At 41.8% G+C, this 25,923-nt stretch overlaps 2 protein-coding genes across 4 annotated transcripts in view; one reads left to right on the top strand and one right to left on the bottom strand.

Annotated features, from left to right (window-relative positions):
* Positions 1-1,928: 1,928 nt before the first annotated feature.
* Positions 1,929-14,457, bottom strand: hdhd3 (haloacid dehalogenase-like hydrolase domain containing 3). Of its 2 annotated transcripts, XR_009516532.1 has the most exons (3): positions 14,321-14,457; positions 7,858-9,567; positions 1,929-2,061 (listed from the first exon to the last, which is right to left on the bottom strand). XR_009516532.1 is itself a non-coding variant. In XM_059994357.1 (2 exons), exon 2 carries the CDS (start codon positions 9,534-9,536, stop codon positions 8,820-8,822), a length of 717 nt encoding a protein of 238 aa, XP_059850340.1. In that variant the 5' UTR covers positions 9,537-9,567; positions 14,321-14,457; the 3' UTR covers positions 7,712-8,819. The 2 variants fall into 2 exon arrangements, 1 of the variants encoding a protein (XP_059850340.1); XM_059994357.1 differs by lacking the exon at positions 1,929-2,061 and having other exon boundaries at positions 7,712-9,567.
* A 223-nt stretch (positions 14,458-14,680) lies between these two features.
* The window catches only part of anapc2 (anaphase promoting complex subunit 2), a 46,096-nt gene continuing 34,853 nt past the window's right edge, over positions 14,681-25,923 (top strand). For both annotated transcript variants that reach the window (XM_059994355.1, XM_059994354.1), the window contains exons 1-5: positions 14,681-14,798; positions 16,133-16,716; positions 21,163-21,295; positions 24,659-24,836; positions 25,203-25,322. In XM_059994355.1, coding sequence (XP_059850338.1) covers positions 14,682-14,798; positions 16,133-16,716; positions 21,163-21,295; positions 24,659-24,836; positions 25,203-25,322 — 1,132 coding nt within the window. In that variant the 5' untranslated portion in view covers position 14,681. The remainder of the gene's footprint in view (positions 14,799-16,132; positions 16,717-21,162; positions 21,296-24,658; positions 24,837-25,202; positions 25,323-25,923) is intronic.

Consider the following 25,923-nt stretch of genomic DNA (forward strand, 5'->3'; position numbering starts at 1 on the left):
AGTTATCAGGGTCACAGAGTATGGAGGAGCTTTATGTGGATGAAGAGGCCGATAATTAGTATTTGAATGTTTTAAATATCACAATGGAATGCAAGAAGTTTAATTACAAATGATCAAGAATTAAAAAGATTTGTTGGAACTTTTAAGGATAAGCCTGATTTAATCTGTATACAGGAGACATGGTTGACGCCTCATTTAGATTTTGTGATCCCTGGATATGATAGTTTGAGAGCTGACAGAATGGGTAAATCTGGTGGAGGGTGTGCAACTTTCATAAAAACAGGACTTCAGTTTGGAAGACTTGATTTTAAATCTAACCTTGAAATTGTGGCTGTGGAGGTTTGGAGCTCTCGTGGTCAAACAACTTTGAGTAACTTTTATAATACATAAACTATAATGATGTTATCAGATTTTGATGAAATTATGAATAAGGTAAGATGCCCAGTAATCTGGGTTGGATATTTCAATGTCCATAATCCTATATGGAGGTAGTGAAAGTAAAGATAGTAATGGAGCAGTAATAGAGGGGTTTCTAGATAAATACAACATGGTACTTCTAAACAACGGAAGGCCTACAAGATTTAATATAGTAAAGAATACTTGTAGTCACTTAGACTTATCATCACTGGGATGTTATGGACAGATATACACTAGGAAGCAATCACTATCCTGTATTATGTAGATTTGGTAGAAATTTGATATTAGAAGTTGAGGAGAGGGCTGCTAGGTATAATTTTTCATTGGCCCATTGGGATGAGTACCAGGAGAAAGCTGTGGATATAATAGAAGAGATTGATAGTGAGTGTTCCATAGACGATTGGAATGAATCCCTCTGTCCTATAATTCATGAAGTTGCTCAGTTGGCTATTCTGCTGCAGAATGTTCCCAAGACTCGAGCATTAGTTCCGTGGTGGGATAAACATTGTGATATAGCAGTAGGAAACAGAAATAGAGCTTACAGGAAATTAAGAAAGTACCCAGTGTTAGATAATGTAATGGAGTATAAAAAGGAAAGAGCAGTAGCAAGGAGAGTAAGTAAAAATGCAAAGAGGGATAGTTGGAGAAGATTTTGTGGAACCCTGGGCCCTGAGACACCTATAGAGCAGCTATGGGTGATCATTCACAGAATGTCAGGGATATATAGAAAGCCATCTATCCCAGCTTTGCTGAAAGGAGATTTTGAAGCTGCATCTGACAAGAAAAAGGCTGACATGTTTGTAGAAGTGTTCCAAGCATTACACAGTTCTAGAGAGCCAGGTGATTTGAGAAAGGAAATTTTGTTAAAGGAAAGCTGGAAATTGGATGGGAGTTTGGATGATAGTAGCTCCATAAATTTGTTTTTCTCCCTTCAGGAATTGCAGGAAGCTGTCCAATCAGGTTCAAACACTTCTCCTGGTAGGGATGGAAGTATTATGAATTTCTTAAGCATTTAGATGACTCTGTATTAATAGAAATGCTAGCTTTGTTTAATTCAGTGTGGAAAGAAGGAAAATTACCAGTAGAATGGAAGCACGCGGTGGTAGTTCCGGTTTTAAAGCCAGGTACAGACGCGTCTAATCCTGGTTCGTATCGGCCTATTGCTTTAACATCAGTGCTTTGTAAAACTATGGAATGAATGGTCACCAACAGACTTGTTTATTTTTTGAAAAATAAGGGACATTTTGCTACCCATCAAAATGGTTTTAGAACTGGAAGATCAAAAATGGAATCTGTTGCCCTTTTAGATCATATTAAAAAAGCATTTCAAAATAGAGAATTAATGGTAAGCGTATTTCTAGATATTGAAAGAGCATTTGACCCACTATGGAAGGAAGGTTTATTAATTAAACTCAGTGATGCAGAAATTAGAGGTAGAATGTTTAATTCGATTAAAGATTTTCTTAAGGAAAGGACAATTCAAGAAAGAATAGGTGGAACAAACTCCAAGTCAATTAAAATAGGTAATGGGACTCCTCAAGAAAGCGCCATTAGTCCAGTTCTTTTTAATGTCATGATAAACGATACCTTTGAGCAGGTAGGGACAGGATTTGACAAATCGTTGTTTGCAGATGATGGTGCAATCTGGAAAAGAGGAAGAAACATCAAGTATATACAAACAGGTATTAAAGCAGGTACAAAAGGCTTTAAGATCAGTTGAAAACTGGGCAAATAAATAGGGTTTCAGGATTTCTGCTTCTAAGTCCAAATATATGATTTTTGGCTTTAGAAGAAAGATTCCTGATTGTGAATTGTGTCTTTATGATTCTACACTAGAAAAAGTTTTCAAGTTTTTAGGTGTCTGGTTGGATGAAAGACTTACTTGGAGGGTTCATACAGATAAAACAATTGGAAAGTGTGAGAAAGTTTTAAATGTTATGAGAAGTATTGCTGGAAATGACTGGGGAGCAGGGTGGGCAACTATGTAATATATCTAGCTATGATTAGGTCAGTTATTGATTATCGTTGCATTGCTTATGGTTCCACTATTACGGCAGTGCTTGGAAAATTAGACACTGTGCAGTCCAAAGCACTTAGACTCTGTTGTGGAGCTTTTAGAACAACATCAGTCCCTGCATTATGAGTGGAGATGGGAGAAGCGCCTCTACATTTAAGATGGGTTAAGTTGGGCCTGCAGTATTGGGCAAAACTAAATGGCTTCATTCACAACTGTCCATCAAAATGTCTTTTGCAGGAGTGCCAAAGTAAAATGAAACGATATCCATTTTTAGATTTGGCTAATAACTGGGCTGTGAAATTGAAACTGATTGAGGAGGACATAGCTGACCAAATTTGCATGCCACCCATTCCTTTTTGGCTTTTGCCAGAGCCAAAAGTAGACCTATTCCTCCTTTATCAGCTTCAAGGAAAGAATTTCAACAGCGTCAATAATAAATGAATATTTAAATAATAAATGGGGGTCTTATCTGAAGATTTTTACCGATGGCTCAGTGGACCCAGAGAGCAGTACGGCAGGATTTGGAATGTACATGTCACAACTTGGGAGTTGAGATTGGTCACAGGGTGTTTCTGTCTTTGCAACAAAATTATTAGCAATCCTCTGGGCCTTATGGTGGATAGAAGACTCTGGACCATGCAGGGTTGTCATCTGTTCCAATTCTGCTGCTGCGAGGCTATAAAAGGGAATAAATCAAAAGCTCATCCTGTCATAGTTATTGAGATTCTCCTAGTTTTGTTTAGAGTAGGGAGGATGGGTTGTGAAGTCAGATTTACATGGATACCTGGGCATGCTGGGGTGGAGGGAAATGAAATTGTGGATGGCAATGCAAAATCTTCCTTAGAGAGTGGGCAAGTAGGAATTAGAGTACCCCTATGTGGTTAACTACATATACCTGTCTGGACATGCCCCCCCCCCCCCCCCCCCCGCTGACTGCTCCTGTGGCTCCTCCCACAGACCCCGGTATAAAGGCGATTGGAGCCATAGACCCTTCCTCAGTCTCCAGGATGTTGTGTGGCGGTCGCTTGCCGCTTGTGCTTTCTTCCTGCCAATAAAAGCCTAACTTAACTCACATCTCCAAGAGTTATTGATGGTGCATCACCCTAGGCAGAGCAGAATTGAGAAGTAGGATGAAAAAAGTTATAGAGAAGAAGTGGCAGGAGGATTGGAAAAATTAATTTATGGGAAGGCATTTCTTTTCTAGTCACCCTCGAGTTAAAAAGGTCTCTGACCATTACTCTTTAAATCATAGTGATATGATGAAATTAACAAGACTTAGGTTGGGGCATTGTGGGCTAAACTATTATTTAAAGATAATAGGAAAACATGCAACTGGGTTATGTGACTGGTAGTCCAGAGACAGTTCAGCATGTAAAATTGAAAGGAGAATATTGTTCAAGAGGCTGCCTAACTTAAATATATTTTGTTTTTCTATTAGATCTTTGTTTGGCCACCAAGAGAACCACCATCTGATTGAAGAGCTTGTTATTCAGTTTCTACGTGCGACTAGCTTATATTCGAGAATTTAAGTTTCTTGAAATTCTGTAATTAATTACACATCCTGTGGAGGGCAGTAATACTCCTAGATGCGGCGAAACTGCCGGAAATAGAAGTGGAAGAATCCATGGTTGTGACAAGAGCACCAAGCGCTGACTGGCCGTTCTACAGCAACCTGAGTAATGAACACCTAAAGTAGCAACTAATCTCAGAAAAAAAGTGAGATGCCACTGTTTCATGCTCTTATTTTTACTCTTTTTAAAAATTGCTTTGCTTAAGTGATGCACCATCAATAACTCACTCTGAGACGTAAGGTGAGATATCGGCTTTTATTGACTGGAAATGAGTGACCACCATACTACATCCTGGAGACTTGAGAGGCCGGGCTCAGACCTCCATCGCCTTTATACAGGGGTCAGTGGGAGGAGCCACAGGAGCAGTCAGCAGGGGGCGTGTCTAGACAGGTATAAGTAGTTCACCACATTAAGTTAAATGGAACATTCATGCAAGCAATGTAAGGAAGAAGCAGAGACACTGTTCATATGCATAAAAGTGTGTACAGTTTCGAGCTGTTACAGAATTATGACGTTGTCAGTCACCACTTTAATGTGTTCTGTCAAAAACAGATGCATCGTGCACTTTACACATGTTGGAGTAATTCAGAGTCTCGGACTCGCACTGAGCCATGAGCAGAGATTTCGAACTGAGCAGCAGAAATTTCACTTGTTAAAGCATCATCGGCAATCCCTTATTGTCAGGACACGTCGATGAACAGCTGGTGTTGTAGTTCAGAGTTTCAGCATTCATTAAACGGTCCTTCTCTCCGAGGTGAATCGGATCGATTTAACTGCACCGGAGACAGAATGGTTATGTTAAATGGAATTAAGTGCCATGTTGTCTATTGTATCTGGTCTTTGCAGAATTCCCATACCGTGTATCACATTCACCCTGTTACGGGATCCCTCGTCAGCTATTACACATGAGACATGTAACAAATCCCCTTGTCTTTCTCTGTTCTGCAATGAAAACATTTAATCTCTAATGTGCGTGATCTATATAATGAATTCCATTTTGTTCGGTTGTTGGAAGGTCTCTCGCTCTGTTACACTTTCTCTGTGTGATATTATTGAGGAACCTGACCGTGACCGTACAAGGGAACAGAAACTATGAGCTTTTCTGAATGCAATTTCTTGGCAGCAAGGATTTAAAGACCTCTACACGAGAACAGGGAAGGTTACAGGTGATCGGGTGCCTACCCTGGGAGTTATGGATCTCAGTCGGTACGACTCATTTTCACTCAAGTGCAAGATGCACCTATCATATACAAAACACAGACTGAATTGATGAAGGACAACGTTGTAATTCTGTAACAATTCAACACTATACAAAAGTTTATGCACATGAGCAATGGAATCAGTGTCTCTGCTTCTTCCTTACCTTGCTTGCCCGAATGCTCCTAAGCAAAGCAATTTTAAAAATAAAAATAAGAATATGAAACAGTTGTTTTTCACCTTTTCTGAGATCAGTTGCGACTCTCGGCGCCCATTACTCACTATGATGTAGATCGGCCAGTCAGTGTTTGGTGCTCTTTATACTGCTGCACCAATTTAACTTGTAACAGTGCAAAGCTTACATTAATGAACACACCTCATGTTATGCTGTTTGTAGGGAGTACAGGAGGAGACATTGTTCGAAGATGAAGGACAAAATGAGAAGGAATTTACTTCCCCCCGGTGTCTTAGGCCGATGCAATTCTCCATAGAAAGTAGTTGAAGGCAAATTATTAAATATACTCAGGAAGTTCACTGGACTCGGGAGAGACTGTGGATACTGGAATCTGTCTTGACTCCTACCACTTTGTACTCTTCAAAGGGGTCTCTATGGGGATTCACCTCGGCCCTTACTACGCTTGCTTTTCTTTGGTCACGTGAAGCTAAGTTCTAAACTCACACAGGCACCCTTCACCACATCTTTCTCAGCTACTTTCTTGACCGTATTTGTGCTGTCGCCTGTTATCATATGGAAATCCTCAATGTTATCACGTTTGTTATTACAATTTCTCCTCCCCACCTAGACCCCTCACCGTGGAGAGCATTCTGACAAGCTGCATCACTGTCTGGTATGGGGGGAGGCGGGGGCTACTGCACAGGACCGATAGAAGCTGCAGGAGTTAGTAAATCTAGTCAGCTCCATCTTGGGTACTAGCCTATAAAGTATCCAGGATATCTTTAGGGAGCAGTGTCTCAGAAAGGCAGTGTCCATTGTTAAGGACCTCCAGCACCCAGAGTTTGCCTTTTTCTCACTGTTACCATCAGGAAGGAGGTATAAAAACCTGAAGGCACACACTCAGTGATTCAGGAACAGCTTCTTCCCCTCTGCCATCCGATTCCTAAATGGACATTGAACCCTTGGACATTACCTCACTTTTGCTAACATACAGCATTTCTGTTTTTTGAACATTAAAATCTATTCAATATACGTATACTGTAATTGATTTACTTTATTTTTTAAATGTTACTTATTTTTTTCTCTTCTATTATGTATTGCATTGAACTGCTGCTACTAAGTTAACAAATTACATGTCACATGCCAGTGATAATAAACCTGATTCTGATTCCATCTGACCATCATCCTTCCTCCCCTTATTTGGCTCCACGTCACCTTCCTGCCTCTGTCGCTATAGTCTGTCTCCTCTCCTACTTGCTAGCTTCAACTATCCATCATCCCCTTCAAACCTCCCAATTTTACCTATCAGCTTAAGAAATAGGAGCAGAATTAGTTCCTGGGATTTCACATCACCAATGACCTCACTTGGTCCTTTAATAACATCTCCCTGAACAAGAAGGCATAGCAGCAACTCCACTTTCTAAGAAGATTGAGGCAAACAAGGCTCCCCCCACCTTAATGGCGTTGTACAAGAGCACCACTGAGAACGTCCTTACAAGTTGCATCTCCACCTGGTATGGGAGCAGCCGAGCATCGGAATGGAAGTCCCTGCAAAGGACTGTGAGAACGGCTGAGAGGATCATAGGGGTCTCCCAACCCTCCATCTAGGACATTTATCAGGAGCACTGCATATACACAGGGCCCTTAGTATCATAAAAGAGGGCCCGTCCATCCAGCATCCTCTTTGACTTTCTACCATCAGGCAGGAGACTCCGATGCATCAAAACAGGGATGGTCAAGATAAGAAGCACAGACTTTTGCAGTTTCTATTTATTGTTGGTCTGCTTGAACTATTATATGCTGTAGAAAGGGGGAATGTAGGTAGTGTCTGTTGGTCTAGTTTATGCAATGTAGATTTGAATGGCATTTTGATTCAAGAGTTAAGGGATATAGGAGAAAGGCAGGAGATTGGGGCTGAGGGGAAAATTGGATCAGCCATGATGAAATGGCAGAGCAGACTTGTATGGCCAACTCTCAAATTGAGAGTTTTTGGAGAAGACATAAAGCTGTTAATCTGTAATGAAGACCATATTTAAGTCTTCACTTTGGAAACCATTAAAGAGTTTATTACTTTGCCCATGGGAGTCAATGGTAAAATAACATTAACTACACTTCTCTGGATGCCCTGCTGAATAGTTTGCCAGAACATTCCAAAATGTAGCAGGAACGAAGTCCCACATAAGTAGTTGTAGCTAAGCGTATAGCAAACTCTCTTCTCTAAAACGCTGCTGAACCCATTTAGCTTTTTGAGATTTCCATGCTTCTTATTTTTAATAGTTCTATTTATTTCCGATTTTTTTTTGTTTGCAGACTGCTGTGATGAACTGTGACGTGTTTCAGATAGATAGATACTTTATTGATCCCGAAGGAAATTACAGTGTCACAGTAGCATTACAAGTGCACACATATAAATATTAGGAGAGAAGTAGAAAGAATAAAAAACAAGTTACCACAATCTTGCAGGAGGGGTCATCACTTACCTGGCTATAGGTCGACTTATAATAAAGCCTAATGGCCGAGGGTAAGAATGATCTCTTACTGCAGTCTTTGGAGGAACAGCGTAGTCCTTTTAGTCTGTTAACAGAAGTGCTCCTCTGTTCAGCCAGGGTGGCATACAGAGGGTGAGAACATTGTCCAGGATTTTCCGTGGGGTCCTTTGTTCTACCACAGCCAGCCACAGTGGGTCCAGTTTGACTCCTATAACAGAGCCAGCCTTTCTAATCAGTGTACTGAGCCTGTTAGATGATTAGACCAGGGGAAATTAAAGCAAGGCTCCAGTACTCTTTTAAGTGTAGGGAACTTTGTGCCTTAGTGAACTTTCTAGTTAAGCAACAATATGTCTGCATAAACTGGTATTTAATTACATATGGAGTGTCTATCAAGTCCACAGTAGCTCAGTGCATTCTGTTAAGGTGGAGCACCGATTTCTCAGAAGGCATTTTCTTCATAACATTTATTGTCTTACCATTCCAATCTGTTAGCATGGCTGTACACACTAATACCCAGTGAATGTTTCCAGGCAAAAACATTTATCTCACATTCCATTGAGATGGGTTGTACAGACACTGATTTAAAGTAAAATAACACTTTTTCACAGTGAATATGAGAAACCGATCAAAGAAAAAAAAAACATTTCAAAAATGAAGAAACCACAACAGCAGAATGTTAATTGCTGGATTCTTTTTGATAAATGCCATCAACTGATGGCACACCACCAGAAATTTTTAAGAATTCCTCTGCTGATTGTCTAGATGGAGAGCATCTACTAGGAATCCTGACAGGCCCCCTCTGCCTCATTACTCAGGTTTATACAAGCTCATACTGCTAATTGTTGCAGGAAGAAATCCTACTTGAGCCTTCCAATAACTGTCAGAATTCTGAATGTTAGTGTTCATTGAGTGAGTGCTGATTTGGACATGCGCACGTGAACACCACTAAGCATTCAGTTAATGAGACCACACAATTGCTGCAGGGAATGGAGGATGTGGGACTTGGGCACCAATCCCTTTGCACCAGAGAGTTCCTCCTGTCTTCTGCAGATCAGGTAGCTCTCCATTCCGATGGCCCTGGCTGCCAGGTAATCCATTCCCACATCATCTCCAATGTGCATGGCCTGCTTGGGTTCCACTTGGGCAAGGCTCAGGGCGGCAGCGAAGATCCGTTGATCTGGCTTGGCGGTTCCAACATCTTCAGATGTCAACACAAACTTGAAATACTGCCGCAGGTTACAATTGGTTAAAATCTTCTCCAGGCGGCGATCAAAGTTGGAAATCACTGCCATGCTGATACCCAGGTTCCTGCAGTGTATCAGTGTGTTCTCCACATCACTAAACACTTGCCAGTTGCCAGCACTGCAGAACTGATGATAAAGGTTCACTGCCATTGGGGACAGTACCTGCTCATTGCTCACTCCACAGTGACAGAAGGTCTTTTTGACCACGTCCATCCACCACTGCTGGGAGCTCAGACCCTGGTCTCGGCCATAGTTGGGGAACAGCTTGTCTTGCATTTGGAGCATGGCTAGAAATGATTTGTCAAGAGCTTTGGCCTCCAGCTGGATTCCGTGGAGCTTGGCCTCTGAGGAGTACAGCTCACCGACTGAATGGCGAACACGGAGTAGAGTGCCTTTCACATCCCAGGTCAGGAGCTGGGGCCTCATCTTCACATCAACCAGTAATGATTGTGGTTATCTGTGAGAAGTTTAAAAAACTGCAATTACACAAAGCATTTCAAAACCCTAAGACATTCTTAAGAGCTTTACAGCCAGACCAACAGTACTTGAATGTTGTTACTGCTTAAGCACAAATTATAGTCAATAACTTTTGCCCAGGAAATTCCATTGATAACAACAAATCAAGAACCTGAATATTGTGCAGTCAATCGAAGGGGAAAAACATTTTGTGGACTTTACAACGCACTGACATTACTAGGTATCTGAAGCAACTCTGCAAACCTCCACATGCAATGTCTAGACAGGACATGCTCTAAGAACTCAATGGCTTCGGTCTGATAACTACAGAATCATCAATGCATACCGAGCTGCTAAAGTCAGAACTCACAAAATTAGTTTAAAGTGAAGTCAGTTTCAACAAGGGAAAGAAAGATATCATTAAAAAAAGGTAAGCTATTGACATTATCTTCTTTCAAATAAGAAATAAAAATGTCAAAAACCCTGCAGTTTTCAAAATAAAACATTCATAGCCAAGTGCACTGTTTTGCTCCAGCCCTAAATGTTTCTAGCATGTTGTGTGGGTATCCAGTAAGTGGTAAATACCATGTCACTTCCTTGCATGGATTTCAGTGCTGACTCTCGGGGTGAAGAGTAGATTTGCAGGTGTGATCAGAGGGAAAATTGTAAAGAAATCTTCTAAGATCTGCAAATTAGCCAACTGTAATCTTGATGCTGGATTTGAGGTCTTGATATCTGAACATTTTTCTCAGGTCAAAAACTGTACTGGAACTGGGTGTTTTGTGAAAGACCAATTTTCTCATACAGTTCAGGGAAGGAATCAATGATGGGGGGTTTCAATCACCAAGTGTCCACACTTTCAAGAATTGCCCATATGTTGCAATTAATTGCCCGAAACTGGTGTGATCTTGGTTCTGTTTTGAAGTGATACAGGTTGAATATTTCCCCCCATATTGTAGATCAACTCTGTTCCAGTAAGCACCTTAGTCAGTAAGTACCATTGGGGATATTTACTGGTGTGATATCGGTGCCTTGCTAGATTGCAGTTTGCAAGGTTCCCTACCCACCTGTATGCATCAGAAATACGGAGAACTGACAGCATGCACTATGAAAAACTACCTCCTGCAAAATGTTCTGGTTCCACTGGCAGAGTAGGCAACCAATGTGTGCACGATTTCCCCAGCACCATGACAACATCTCTAGCACGGAGTCATACCCAATGCACTGTACATAAATATAACAACTTGTATTCCTACAGCATGTTTAAAGTCACCAAAGGTCAGAGAGTATTTTTAGGTAATGTCAAAACAGGTAGGGACATATAAGATATGCTCTCGCATCCTGGTAAATCTCTTCTGCCTCCCCTTTAAAGCTTCTATATCTTTCCTATAATGAGGTGACCAGAACTGAGCACAATATTCCAAGTATGGTCTAAGCAAGGATTTATAGAGCTGCAACATTATCTTGTGGCTCTTGAACTTGATCCCCTGACTAATGAAGGCCAGCATATCAGACCTTCTTAACTACCCTATTAACTTGTGTGCATCTTTGAGGGAACTATGGACATGGGCCCCCAAGATCCCTCTGATCCCTTACACGGCCAAAAATTGTGCCATTAGCCCTGTTTTCTGCATTCAAATCTGACGTTCTGAAGTGAATCAGTTCATACTTCTCTGGATTGAACTCCACCTGCCATTTGTCAGCTCAGCTCTGCATCCTGCCAATATTCCATTGTATCCTACAACAATCTTCTACATTATCCTCAACTCCACCAACCTTTGTGTCACTTGCAGACTTTCTAACCCAGCCTTCCACTTTCCCATCCAAGTTATTTATAGAAATCACAAAGAGCAGAGGTCACAGAGCAAATTCCCATGGACACTTCTCGTTACCAACCTCCAGGCAGCATACACTCCAACTACAACCACCTTCTAGGAATCTTCTCCAATAATATGCCTACCACTGAAGTAAGACTCACTAGTCTATAATTCTCAGGGTTATTCCTACTCCCTTTCTTGTACAAAGGAATAACATCTGCCACCCAAATCATCTGGTACTTCTGAGGCCAGTGAGGACATAAATATTATCACCAAAGGCACAGCAATCTCTTCCCTCGCTTTCCGTAGTAATCTGGGGTATATTCTCTCCAACCCTGAGGACTTATCTATCTAATGTTTTTCAAAAGTTCCAGCACTTTCTTTTTCTTAATGTTGACATATTCCAGCATATCAGCCTGCTTTACCCTGTCCTCACAAATGTTAAGGCCCCTCTCACTGGTGAATACTGAAGCAAAGTATTCACTGAGAGCGGCCCCTACCTCCTCTGATTTCAAGCATGTTTTCTCTTCTCTCCCTGATCAGTCCTACTCTTACTCTAGTCATCTCCCTGATCCTCACATATGTATAGAATGTCTTGGTGTTTTCCTTAATCCCACTTGACAAGGCCCTTTCATGCCCCCTTCTAATTAATGACGTTCTTAAGCTCCTTCCTGGCTACCTTACATCTCTCCAGAGCCCTGTCTGATCCTAGCTTCCTAAACCTTAAGTAAGTTCCTTCCTTCCTCTTGACACAAAGTTCCATATTTCTTGTCAGCCATGGTTCCTTTCCTGTCTCAATGAGACAAGCCTATCCAGAGCCCCATGTAAGAGCTCCCTAAGCAACATCAATATTTCCATTGTGCATTTCCCTGAGTACATCCGTTCCCAATTGATGCTCCCAAGTTCCTACCTAATAGCATCATAATTCCCCTCTTCTAATTAAATACTTTCCCATACCATCTGCTCCTATCCCTGTCTAAGGCTATGGTAATGGTCAGGGAGTTGTGGTCACAGTCTCTGAAATGTTCACCCACCGAGAGATCTGACACCTGACCTGATTTCATTGTCTAGCTCCAGATCATTATGGCCTCTCCTTTAGTCAGAACGTCTATTTATTGTGTCAGGAATTCTTCCTGGACACACCAAACAAATTACACCCTATCTAAAGTGTTGCATTAAGGAGGTGCTGATCAATATCAGAGAAGCTGAAGTCACCCATGACAGCAACCATCTTGTTTCTGCACCTTTTCAAACTCCACCTCCTATATTGTTCCTGAGTTTTTCAGCTGCTATTGGGGTACTCTGCACTGTCTGTCTATTTCTTTTCCCTCCCCTGACAGTTGCCTAGCTACCTGATTCCTGCAACTTAGAGGTGACTACCACCCTGTAGGTCCAATCTATCACGTCCTCCTTCCCCCGTACAAGCTGAAGGTCATCAGCTGCTGCTCCAGTTCCCTAACATTGTGTGTAAGAAGCTGTAGTTGGATGCATTTCATGCAGATGCAGTTTACAGGGAGACAAGAGATCTCCCAGAACTCCCACATCTGACATGAAGAACACACAACTGACATTGGTTCGACCCATTCTTTCTACAACACTAAGCAGCAATGAACAACAAAAATGCCATGATGAGGCAAAACTCGGGTTGGAGGAGCAACACCTTTTATTCTGTCTAGGTAGTCTCCAACCTCATGGCATGAATATTGATTTATCAAACCTGGTAATGCCTTCCCCCTTCATCATTCCCCATCCCCCTTTGCCCCTCTGATCTCATCTCCTTACCAGCCCACCACCTCCCTCTGGTACTCCTCCCCCTTCACTTTCTTCCAGGGTCTTCTGACCTTGCCTATCAGATTCCCCCTTCTCACACCCTGATCTCTTTCATCAATCGGCTTCCCAGCTCTTTACTTCACTCCACCCCCCCTTCCCGGTTGCACCTGTCATCTACCACCCATACTTCTTCCTCCCCTCCCCCCACCTTCTTACTCTGACTACTCATCTTTTCTTCTCCAGTCCTGATGAAGGGTCTCGGCCCGAAATTTCAACTATACTCTTTTCCATAGATGCTACCTGGCCTGCTGAGTTCCTCCAGCATTGTGCATGTGTTGTTTGGATTTCCACCATCTGCAGATTTTCTCGTTTGTGATTGACCCACTCCATCAATGGCCACTCTGTTTAAACTGAATTCCCTTTTATTGGTCCTTGCCAAATGCCGAATAACCCAACGATTTCAAGAGCGCCTAATGACGCAAATGGCCCCACTACTTTTTTCGGAACTGGTGTTCAAAATCTAGTCTAACAGCTCTGCTGATTTCAAGATAAATCAATTACTGCATTCACCACACCCTTACTCATTCAATTATCCAGATTAAATTGTCCAGGTCTTCTCTGCATCTGCCATATGATTCATACAGCCTCCAAGTGCTGTAATCTGAGAAAACTTACTCCCATTAACAAGTTATTGATAGACTGTGTACAGCTATATCTCCAGACTGAACTCACCAGACACATCACCCAACCCCACAACAGTTCCCGATCGGCGGACGTTCCGAACCAATTTCTGTTTATTCCAGTACTTGCAGCTTCGTGCTATTTTCACAAGTTGCACAAGAGTATACAATGAATATAAATTCACGTTTTCCAAGCCAAACCCAGTAAGTTTAGTAAAATTTAAAACCTTTGGCGGAGGTCAATAGTCCAATTACTTTTTTCCCCTCTATGTCGGGACTGTTCGAAGCTTTTCTGTGGCATTTGAAACCTGCCCTCTTGTTATACTTGGGATATTTACACATTGAGACGAGTCATATCACACGACAAAACAAGGTCGATTCACAGAACACAGAATAGTACAGGCCCTTCGCCCCACATGTATCTATTCTCTCCATTACGTCGTTTCCCCGCCTTGTCTCACCCTTCTCGAAACCGCATCCCCCTTACATTTAACGATTGTATGTTCACAGCGCAGATCCCGGAGGCTCACAGCGGAACACTGGCGCCGCCGCTTCTCAAATCCCAACAACCCGGTACCAGCCGTCTCCCGGCAACAACCGACCGCGGCACGTAATCAACCGGCGACGTCGCGTTCATTTGACGCAAAGGGTTCGACACGGATTTTGGCTAGTGCATCTCAGGAACGCCCTCCCGTTTACTTGTCATGAAACTACTTCATAATCACATCGTGACAGTTTTCGTTGAGCAGGCGAGTGATCAGCACGGTGTGGTAAAACCAAACGCGGTTCAATTTTCACACATGCGCATTGCACCTCCTTCGAGCCCGTGAGCGGAGTGGTTCGCACGCATGCGTGGTGTTAGGCGGCCGGCGATGGCGGCAGCGAGACCGGAATCGCAGGAGCTGGGTTTGTCAGCCGCCTGGAATCGGCTGAGTGTCGGTTTGGCACCCGGCTCCCTCGGCTTGGTATGATGATTAATAACTGGTTGCCTACCAGGGGATAGAAACATAGATACTTCCTGGGACGGAGGGAAGGAAGGATGTGGAAGAGGGGGAAATTTGTGGAGGGATGGTGAAGTGAAGATGGAGTGCAGGAGGAAGAATGGGGTTGGGGAAGGAGTGGTATGGAGAGGAGGTTGGTATCTTTTTGTTTTAATTTTACCTCTTCCCTATTTACAGTACTGTGTAAAAAGTCTTAAGCACGTAGCCCACCCGTTGCTTGTCAAGAAACTAATTCAGAATCACATCGTGACAGTTTTTGTTGAGGCGAGGGAGCACTAGGATACCCCGAGATTTTTGCTTAATTCTGTATTTGTAACGTGGAGTGGAGAGCAAGTTTGTAAACGGCGGGAGTAAAGGTTGTTGGGGATGACGAGGGTGGAGCGCTGCGGGAGGGGTGTGGGACGGGGGCAGAGGAGGAGTGCCGGGGCCGGCTGGCGATGCCGGTGCAGACAGGCAAAGTAATTTGATTCCTAGCAATTGGTTTATTGATTATTACAGAATGTTTCTCTGGTGGTTCCTGCTTCCTCCCCTCTGCTTGTCCCCTTCCCATTCTCAGTCCACAATAGAGACCCGTATCAAATCAAGTTTATCATCACTTACAGATGTCACTTTTTTGTGGCAGCAGTCCAGTACATTGCATAAAATTACTTCTGCACTCTGCAAAAATCTTGAGCACCCTAGCTATATATATGTCTATAAGACTTTTTCACAAAGCTGTATATGTGTGATAGTATTATATTTAATCAAATCAAATATATGAAATAAATGATCATAAATTGACTAACTCACTCAATTTTGTTGTGTGTGCAAGAAGCTACATGTTCATAAGATTGATGACCGCTATCTTACTGTTTTGGAGATCCTGTTGGCTTCAGCGTCTGGCTCACTGGTCCCTGGATTCTTTGATGCTTTGCGTCATGGGTCCTGTTTAAGTCACGGTTTTGCAGTTTCACTTGAAAAAGTATTATTCTCATTTAAAACATATTAAAAATGTTCATTAAAAGTGTGTTAAGAGTATTGATAGGAACGGCACCCCAAAGTCCTAAAGATCTGGCAATCCAGCACTGCCAAAATCCCAAGCATGCTGGATTAATGGAGTTTTACTGTATTTTCTCCCTTATTCCAGTTATTTGATCAAGCTGTGTTTCAGTTTGCTGCATTTAAGATTTTACTAATTGTCATTGCACTGAAGAATTATTTTGTTCATTCCAGAAGATCAATTTGTCATCTGATGTTCTAGTGGCTTTTTTGGGGAGGTGCAATGAAATTGAGTTCATGGTGTTTAAATTTTTTTTCAGGATGTTCCTGGATTGGAAAGTCATGAGTTACTTGAGGGTGAACTACGAACTGCATTGGAAATTTTATGCCACTATGGTTTGCAATCAGTGCTTGTGGAATGGTTTATGGAGGTGCTACAGATAGACCTTCAGGAAAAAATTGCAGCAGAGTTCTGGGACTTTCTTACACAAAGGGAGAACATGGTGACAGAACAACAGCGCTCAAAGCTTCTGCACGATGCGTTTTGTACACTAAATCAGAGGCTAGCACCGTATCTACGTAGCCTGAAGTATTTGGAGACTTGGCTTGAAGAAGGACTGATTAACACTGTGGGACCTGGAACACTCAGGGACAAAGTCTACAACATGGTTAAAGCTGTGTTATTCTTCTCAAGTGTTCAACCCTTCCAGGAGATTATACATGAGTTTTACACTCGTGCTTTCAGTATCTATGTTCACCGTGACAGGAGAAATAGTTTGAGTGAAGATGATGAAGAAACTGTAGATGAAATGGAACTGATGACATGTGCGGGCTGCTGTTCAGAGAAAGAGAAGTGCTGGTGTAGCACTGCAATGGAACAGTTTACAGAGGTCAATCGTATATTGTAGGTACCCTGGTTTTTAAGCCACCTTTTTTTTTCAATGAGAGGGGACTTGCCCCTTGTTCTGAATTTTGTGGTACTTGTCTGCTAGACATAAACAAGTACTGGTGAGGTGACGTAGCCAGCTGAGGGGAAGGAAAAGCAAAGCAGCAAAAATTACTGAATGGATTGACAACTCCATGATAAAGTTCAGGTTCAGAACCTTCATGAAACTAGTTTTTACAGAATCATCATCAATTTGTCACATAGAAAATAAACCTAAAACATACATTTATTGAAATAAAAACTAAAAATCCAGATTATAATACTGATACCATGTAAATAACTATGCAAAAAATCCTTAAACACTAGAACTACCTATAAAAAGACTATAATTGTATAACTGTCCATAAGTACCCAAAGGATATTAATCATTTCAGTAAGAACAGCAAGAGTTACTTTATGTTTTTTTATTTGAGAAACTACTAATCCCCAAAACAGACTTTTTTAGATGTTAGGCAGTACTGTAACCACTTTTCTAGTGAACTTGGTGAGTTTATAGGGATTGCAGAAGGGGCCTGAAGAATTTAATGGGAGTGTGTGAAACATCATCCAATGAATCAGGTATTCAGCTATCTGGATTTTTTTAAAAAAATGAATACAGGTTATTGGAGTTTTGCTGTATTTTCTGTATGTTGATGGATGGGGAGAAGGGTAGTTGCAACTAGATCCAAATTTCCTTGTGCACCGAAACAAAAGACACAGTGGATGGTGGAAATCTGGATCACCACTCTCAAAATACTGGTGTAACTCAATGGGTCAGGCAGTGTCTATGGAGGGAAATTAACATTCAATGTTTTGGACAAGACTTCATCAGACCTTTCCATTACTAAGAGAAGAGAGCTTCCCATTGGTTTGTTTTCAACTTAACTTGAATGACATGTTTAAAATGTGTGTAAATTGATTTTTATTATTTGTTTTAGAGAGACAGTATGGAATAGGGTGTTGGTGCGTGGCCTAGTGGATAAGGCATCGGACTAGTGATCTGAAGGTCACTGGTTCGAGCCTCAACTGAGGCAGCATGTTTGTGTCCTTGAGCAAGGCACTTAACAACACATTGCTTTCTGATGAAACTGGTGCCAAGCTGCTTGGGTCCTAGTGCCCTTCCTTTGGACAACATCAATGCGTGGAGAGGGGAAGGCTTGCAGCTTGGGCAACTGCCGGTCTCCAATACCACCCTGCCCAGGCCTGCGCCCTGGAAACCTTCCAAGGCGCAAATCCATGGTCTCACGAGACTAACGGATGCCTATATAGAATAGGCTTTTTTGTCTCTTAGAATCACACCTCCCAGCAACCCCTGACTTAACTCTAACCTAATCATAAGACAGCTTACAATGACCAATTAACCTACCAGCTGGTACGTCTTTGGACTGTGGGAGGAAACCAGAGCACTCGGAGAAAAGCCATGCAGTTACGGGGAAATATGCAAACTCCTTAGAGACAGCAGTGGGATTGTGTGATGAAAAGGAGGCCATAGACACATTGGAATGGGAATAGGGATAGGAATTAAAATGGTTGACTACCAGGAAATTCTGCTTCTTGCGGATGGAGCTGACGTGAGCCACTGTGAAACTACACTTTTTGCGGTGGAGCTGAGGTGGAATCTGTTGGGATTGTTTACTGCATGTGGTGCTCCTGGTATGGCCTCCTCTACATTGGTGAGATCTGATGTAAATTTTAAAACTATCCTCTTCAGAAACTAGTTCCTTATCTCAAAATAGAAAAGTGTGGGATTGGCCATCCAATACAGTAAAATCAGTTAACCTTGAATTGATAAAAATCACAGCTCTGCCAGAGTATTCATCAACCTCGGTATCAAACTGAAGACCGGGCTCGTCCACAGCTAACAGGAGCAATATCTACTCCAGAGCTAAAAAAAACAAAGTCACCTTTGCTAGTTCTTATGACTGAGCTAGTTGGATTCAAGAAGGCATGACTACAAGACTCTTTTATAAGAGGGATATATATACTCGTAATCATGCATGCGGGAACATTTTTATCCTAGTTAAACTCCCACTTTGGACTGAGAAGACCTTGACCTCTTAAGGGACATTTTCTTTCTATTTTTACCATTTTTTTTTCACTGGCAGATATTTATCACACTTACTCAGCTTCTAAGGAGGCTCAGTTAGCCAAAAGAAAGGAATAAGGAATAAATATAGTGATTGTGAGATGAAGAGTTCTTGGAAAGTGAGTCCATAGATTGTGGGAACAGTTCAGTGATGGGGCAGTGATGTTAACCTCTCTAGTTGAAGAGTTTGATGGTTGAGGGGTAGTAACTGTTCCTGAACCTGATGGTGTGAGCCCTGAACCTCCTGTACCTTCTATCTGATGATTGCCGTCAGAAGACAGCATGACTTGGGTGACGGGCCTCCCATATGATAGATGCTACTTTCAAATCTTTGCTAACTTCTGGGAAAGTAGAAGTGCTGCTGTGCTTTCTTCATAATTGTACTTATGTACTGGATCCAGGACAAGTCCTCTGAAATGATAACACCAAGGAATTTAAAGTTGCGGACCCTCTCCACCTCTGATTCCCCAGTGAGGTCTAGCTCATGGACCTCTGGTTTCCTCCTGAAGTTAATATTCAGCTCCTCGGTCTTGCCAACGTTGAGTATGAGGTGGTTGTTGTGGCACCACTCAGCCAGATCTTCAGTCTCTTTCCTACGTGTTGATTCATCACCACCTTTGATTCGGCCTACGATGATGGTGTTACCAGCAAACTTAAATATGGCATTAGAGCTGTGCTTAGCCACACAGTCATAAGTGTAGAGTGAGCAGAGCAGGGGGCTGAGCACACAGCCTTGTGACGCACCTGTGATGATGGAGATTGTGGACGAGATGATGTTGCCAATCCGATCTGACTGGGGTTTGCAAGTGGGGAAATTGAGGATCCAACTGCAGAAGGAGATATTGAAGCCAAGGTTTTGAAGCTTATTGCTTAGTTTTGAGGGGATGATGGTACTGAATGCAGAGTTGTAGTTGATAAAGAGCATACTGCTGTATGTATCTTTGTTGTCCAGATGTTCCAGGGTTGAGTGAAGAGCTGATGAAATGGCATCTGCTGTAGGCCACTGGTGTTGGTATGCAAATTGGAGCGGATCCAAGTCGCTTGAACTTGGGGAGAGCGGATTTTCCACCGTATGTGATAGAAAATTATAGAAAATTGGAGCTGTGCTACAGAATTCCAGAAGGAGGCATGTGGAGTGTAATCAGAAAGGTGGCGAGGGGGTGCCTCCCTGTTTAGAATTTTGTATAAGTGGACCGCGAAGTGTTTTAGATCATCATTTATGTCATGACTGTACTGCTGATGTACAGGGTATGAGCATCACTTGAAAGACCACTGTGTAGAGTAAAGCTATGTAAATCTGTGACTTTGGTGCTGAACTAGCAGATTTTTCAGATTGTTGGATGTTATTCTTATTGATACCCCAGTTCACCTTTAATATCCAGTAGTTTCTAATGTCACATGGTAATGCCATAGGTTTTCCTGCGATCCTGTTAAATTTACAGGGAGTGCAGGAACCAGAGTGACGGTGTGTTTAAAGTGGGCGTGGGATCTATGGTCCCAGTGTGTTGGGAGTGCAAGAATCTGTACTAATTAAGCAGAGGCCAAACCATTGGGATTTCTGAACATTGGGAGAGTGGATGATCAGATTTTTATTGCTTGTGAATCTGTAATTCCTCAAAGGATTTTGGCTTAGTGACAAAGAAACTTGCATGGTTAATTGTTGTGGGAATTGTAGGTGATTTCTCCCATGTTTCTGCTGCTTTTGTACTCCAGATGCTAATGGGTTTGTGAAGTATTCAATTTGTTAGCAAGAGGGCTAGTTGATGTCAATAAATAATTGTTGTGGCATCTTCCAGGTAGCTAATAAAATGCAATGTGATCAAAATTTAAATAGAATTTAATTACGTATGTGAAGTCTGTGTTCCTCAATGCAAACATTTAGTGAGGGCTAGATTTTGGTGGATATGCGCTTCAGTAAATATATTGAAATTACAAAATGATGGTGGCTATTTTAGCCTTTTGGGTCCATGCTGGCTTCCTGGAGGTCAATGTCATCAGTTCTATTGCCTGTTCTGTAACTCCTGCCCTCCCTAGATTCCAGTGACTTATTCTCTCACATGTCATCACTCTTTTTTTTAATTTCTTTTGCTGTTCCCTTGAGGTAATTTAGAGTAGCCAATTAACCAAGCTTACCCTTGGAGTATTCGGTACAGTTCTGGTTGCTCTGCTAAAAGGAGGATGTGATTAGCTGGAGAGCATGCAGAGAAGATTCACAGAGAGAGTACTTGATGTCAGAGTCGAACACAGCTGTGAAGTTGCTGCACTAATTACTGCACAACCTAGGAATTGTCAGTGGCACCAGTTCGCTGCATTTAATGTTGTCCATTTGCTTTTGTCAGGCATTCACTGAACCTATTAGAACGCATCAGTGCTGATGCCATCACCACCATCCTGCACAAGATGATAGAGGAGCGCGTGGGAAGGTTGTGTCGTGGAGAGTATGAAAATTCCTTTCTGTCTCAGCTTGAGGAGGTAATTTTATGTTGTTTGATTTTACCTCTTCAAATCTGGATGGTAAAATGTTATAACTGATAGTTTTCAAAAATATATTGGTGAATGTTAATGTATCAGTAATCATCAGCAAGTTTGTCTTTATACAGATCTTTTGTCTTGGCCCAAATGATCCATGTAGCCAAACTTACCGATGTGTAGATTGAGAGCTGTACGGTGAGCAGTGATATGCAGAGCATTGTAATAAATTTGATGGGGGCGAATGAAAGAAAAATTGAAAACAAAATACTAATTAGAAACTTTACAAAACTTCACCACCATTTCAAAAAAATAGGTGGAATAATCTTTCAGATTGGTGTAACAGTTTCAGATGCTGATAACCTAAATATTTCCATTTCAAAGGTTCATTTATTATCAAAGTATACAACTCTGAAATCTTCTTCTCTCGATAGCCACAAAACCAAGAAAGAAAAGAATGACAGCGTGATTATCGATCCCCAAATCCCTCCTCCCAGCACAACGAAAATGAACTTAAACTGAACAGGCACGCTGAACCCCAAATCCCCCACCCACAAAAAATTAGAAAGATAGGTGAAAAACACAAAATACAAAAAACTATAAGGTCGGGGGGGGGGGTGGTGGAGTCTATAGTCCAAGTTCATAACTAAAATGCAGAAAACCTGGTAACATTCTCTGGGCACAGCGGCAGGCCTTTCCCTCTCTGGCAATGAGCAATCCCACCAGCGATCAAAAGGCAGTCTTCCATCTCTGTAGCAGGCAATCTCACCAGCAGCAAATAAGCGGTCTCCCCTCTCCGGAAGCAGAGCCATTTTCCCCAGTGATAAAAAAAGGCAGGCAGCCGGTGCTCACCTTCTGCATTTGCCTCGATGTTTCAGTTTCCCTTGTTGCTTTAATTGGTGAAATGGCTTGCGCCCTGTCCCGCAGCCTTCGTGCCATGAGGTTCCCACATGCTGCCTCTGCCTCCTGGAATCCTCTTGGAGACTGCAGAGCGCTGAGACACCCAAGCAATCTTCGGGAAATATATGGCTTCATGATCTATCCAGAAGACGTTGACTGAATGAGCTTTGTATACAGGCTCAATCTTGACTGGATATTTATTCAAAGTTGCTTCCTATCTTCCTGTGGTTAGCTAGATTTGGGGGGGGTGGGGTGGGATATCATGGCAGTGTAGCTGTTTAGCACCTCATAGTAGAGCAGGAAAAAGGGAAGAGTGCTCTGGGTCTTGGCTTTCATTGCAGAAAGGCCACTAAGGTATTATAAAACATGAATCTAAATCCATAGTTCAGACCTTTTTTTAACATTTAGTATGAGATTCAGGAGTGAAGTTCTGAGATGAGTTAATGAAATAGGAGCAATAAATCTACAAGGGAGGAGCTCCAGCTCTGTTGTTTATTGGAAAGATTCCAGTATCTTGGAAAGAGGATCACTCCTGTATCATAAATCAGATGACTAATTAGGAACCACAGACTAATTATTTCATATGAAATGGGTGAATGACCAGAGTGCAATTTATACAGAGACTTAAAAAAATATATTTTGCAGATTTTGTTCTTCCCTAGATTTTATGTTGCACAGGTGCTTCTGAAATGACTTCCTCCTTTCTTAACCATAGCTACCCCTCTATCGTAGTGGGTAGATGTCCGAGCTTGTATCTCATCTATTTCCTCACCTCTGCACTCATCTGTTCTCTATTAGAATTATCTTGGTCCTTCCACTCACCAGCCTCAGTATTCAATGGATCATCCTTTGTAATTTCTGTTAGCTCCAAAAAGATTCCAGTACCAGGCACATCAGTTCTCCCTTTTCAGCATTTTGAGGGGATCATCTCTTTGCAATTTGCTGATCCATTCTTGTGTCTCTGCCTACCACTTCCCCTGCATGATTACCTGTGATCTTCTATGTTGGAGAAGCCACACGCAGATTGGATGAATCCTTTGCAAAGCACTTGTGCTCGGTCTGCAGAAATGACCCTGTGCAAACATCTGGACGCTCAATGTAATTTGCTACTGCAGTACCACAGATGAGGCAATTCTTTATCCAGAGAGTGGTGAGTCCGTGGAATTCGTTGCCGCAGGTGGCTGTGGAGGCCAAGTCGGTTATACTTAAGACAGACTTGACAGATTCTTGATTAGTCAGCGCATGAAGGATACTGGGAGAAGGCAGGAGATTGGGACTGGGGGGGACAAATGGATCAGCCATGACGAAATGGTGGAGCTCCGATTCTGCTCCGATATCTTATGTTTAACAGTAATGATGTGTTTGGTGGAAGAACCCCTTTGAAGATGGTGGAAGTTGTGGTAAGGACAAGAGGAATTCTATCTCTCTTAAGGTGGCGGGAAGATGGGGTGAGCACAGATATCCAGGAAATGGAGGAGATGCAAATGAGTGCAGACTCGATGGAGGAAGGAAAGCCCATTCTTTCAAGAATGAGGACATCTCTCTGTCCTGGATAGGAAAGTCTCATCCTGGGAATAGATGTGGTGAAGACGAAAGATCTGAGAAAAGGGAATAGCATGTTTACAGGAGACACGGTGGGAAGAGGAATAGTCAAGATACTGTCAAGATAGAATTGGTAGGTTTATAAACGATGTTGGTAGATAGTTTGTTTCCAGAGATGCAGACAGAGATCAAGAAAGGGAAGAGAGGTGTCAGAAATGGATCAAGTGAATTTAAGGGCAGGCTGGTATTTGGTGGCAAAGTTGATGAAGTTGACAAGCTCAGTATGAGTGCATGATGCAGCACCAATGCAGTCATTGATATAGTACAGGAAGAGATGGGGAAATAAATCACATCAATCACTCTTGGGAGTCTGGGATAAAAGGGGACATAACTTTGAAATTGGAGGGTATTTGGGAGAGATATTAAGAAACTTACCTTCACATAAAGAGTGATACACATGAACCATTTGCTCTAAATTAATAATTTTACATTTTTCGTTGAACTTGATATTTGCTCGCCAAAGATATGAACGAGCTGTCCTGTTAGGATGAAAGTAGGGTGTAGTGAAATAAGAAGGCTTTGAACATTGGGAAGATTTGAAGGGCTGAATGGCTCATTTTTGTTCCTGTGTTCTCAGTTTAGGATTGGAGTCTTAATTCCACATTCTGAAGTGGATCAAAAGTGGTGGAAAGCATTTCTCAGCAAAGATCATTATGACATGGGTTCTTTCAAGACCTTATCACCCTGAAACTTAACAGTTTCTTGGCCCATAAGTTGTTGGGCTTTGACTATCTCTGCCTTTTCTATCAATAAAACTTTGTAGGGATCAGTGTTGAGTGCCATTGCTTTGGCACAGTGTAAGTGTGGGCTAATGAAGGAACGAAGATTTTCAGCTGTTAGCTGGTGTTCTCTTTTTCTCTTCAGTGGTTGGAGACGAAAGTGATTTGTTGGCTGAGCATGGTTTTCCTGCAGAAGGCCAGCATTAAATCAGCTTCTCCTCAGACAAGCAGCACACTGCAACGCTGGAGAATACATCTGCAATTTTTCCTCTATCAAGTTTATGCTAATATGAGGATTGAGGAACTCTTCAGCATCATTCGAGGCAAGAGAAAACAATTTCTTAAATTAGGTGTTTCAACCCATTAAAAAAATTTCAGTAACTTCAGTGTTTTTGGTTTGTGTCTGGATTTATACTGAATTATTTCTGGCTCACTAACAAGAATTTTGGAGAGGCAGGTGCCAGCATCATGTTCCAAAAATATAAATAACCTCTTTTAGCTACCATGTGATTACTGGATCACATTTTCTTTGCTTTTTCCCTCCTGTGGAGCCAGTGAAAGAAACAAGTTTTGGGGTTCAGGCACCACATTTTTATATTGTGTGGTAATTTTTGAGATGGGTATTGTGGTAATATCGGTAATAATTTTTCCATGGAAATTGCTAATCTGTGTTTTACTTTGAACTGTAGACTTCCCAGAATCCAAGGCTGCATTGCAGGACCTGAAAGTTTGTCTTGAAAGGACCAATCAGAGGCAACAATTGCTTTCATCACTGAAAATGGCCCTGGAGACCCGGCTTCTCCACCCAGGTGTCTGTTTAATACGTACATTCTAATATATACAGCGTAGCATGAGTAGTGTTTGGGAATAAGGTACCTGTTGTTCACATTCAAACCAATCATTTCTTGTTCTCAAAGTCTAACATTTCCAGAAAAATACACAGAAAATTTTAATTGAGTTGTTTCAGTGTTCAGGCTAGTGTTATCTTCTGTCATGAATCAGTGATGTATTTTGTCTTCATGAGATGTTCTAAAAAGGCATTTCAAACATCAACATTCAAAAAAACATGATTGTGAAATGAAGATTTTACATTTATGTGAATTAGCTTTCCGTAAAAGTGTTTGGATACGTACATTTATTTCCATAAATGTAAAAAGAATTGAGATAACGAATGGTTAAAAGGCTATCTAAGCACAGGCTGATTCTCTAGTCATGCTGTTGTGGTAATTGTTCAAGATATTGAATGCTGGTCGGATATATTGTAAAAGTAGAGAAAGAGATGCTTTCTGGCTATCAGAATTTGATAGAGGGTCATCTAATTGAGCGAATTTAAAAGGAGTACAGTAACTTGTAGTTCTGAGAATAAGTACTTAGATTGTGTGGTGCTTGGAGTACTGGAAGTTTTTAAGG

Source organism: Hypanus sabinus, chromosome 18 (assembly GCF_030144855.1).
Source record: "Hypanus sabinus isolate sHypSab1 chromosome 18, sHypSab1.hap1, whole genome shotgun sequence".
NCBI lineage: Eukaryota > Metazoa > Chordata > Chondrichthyes > Myliobatiformes > Dasyatidae > Hypanus > Hypanus sabinus.

Coding starts and splice junctions, on each gene's coding strand:
- hdhd3 (XM_059994357.1), bottom strand. CDS start 9,536: ATGAGGCCCCAGCTCCTGACCTGGGATGTGAAAGGCACTCTACTCCGT.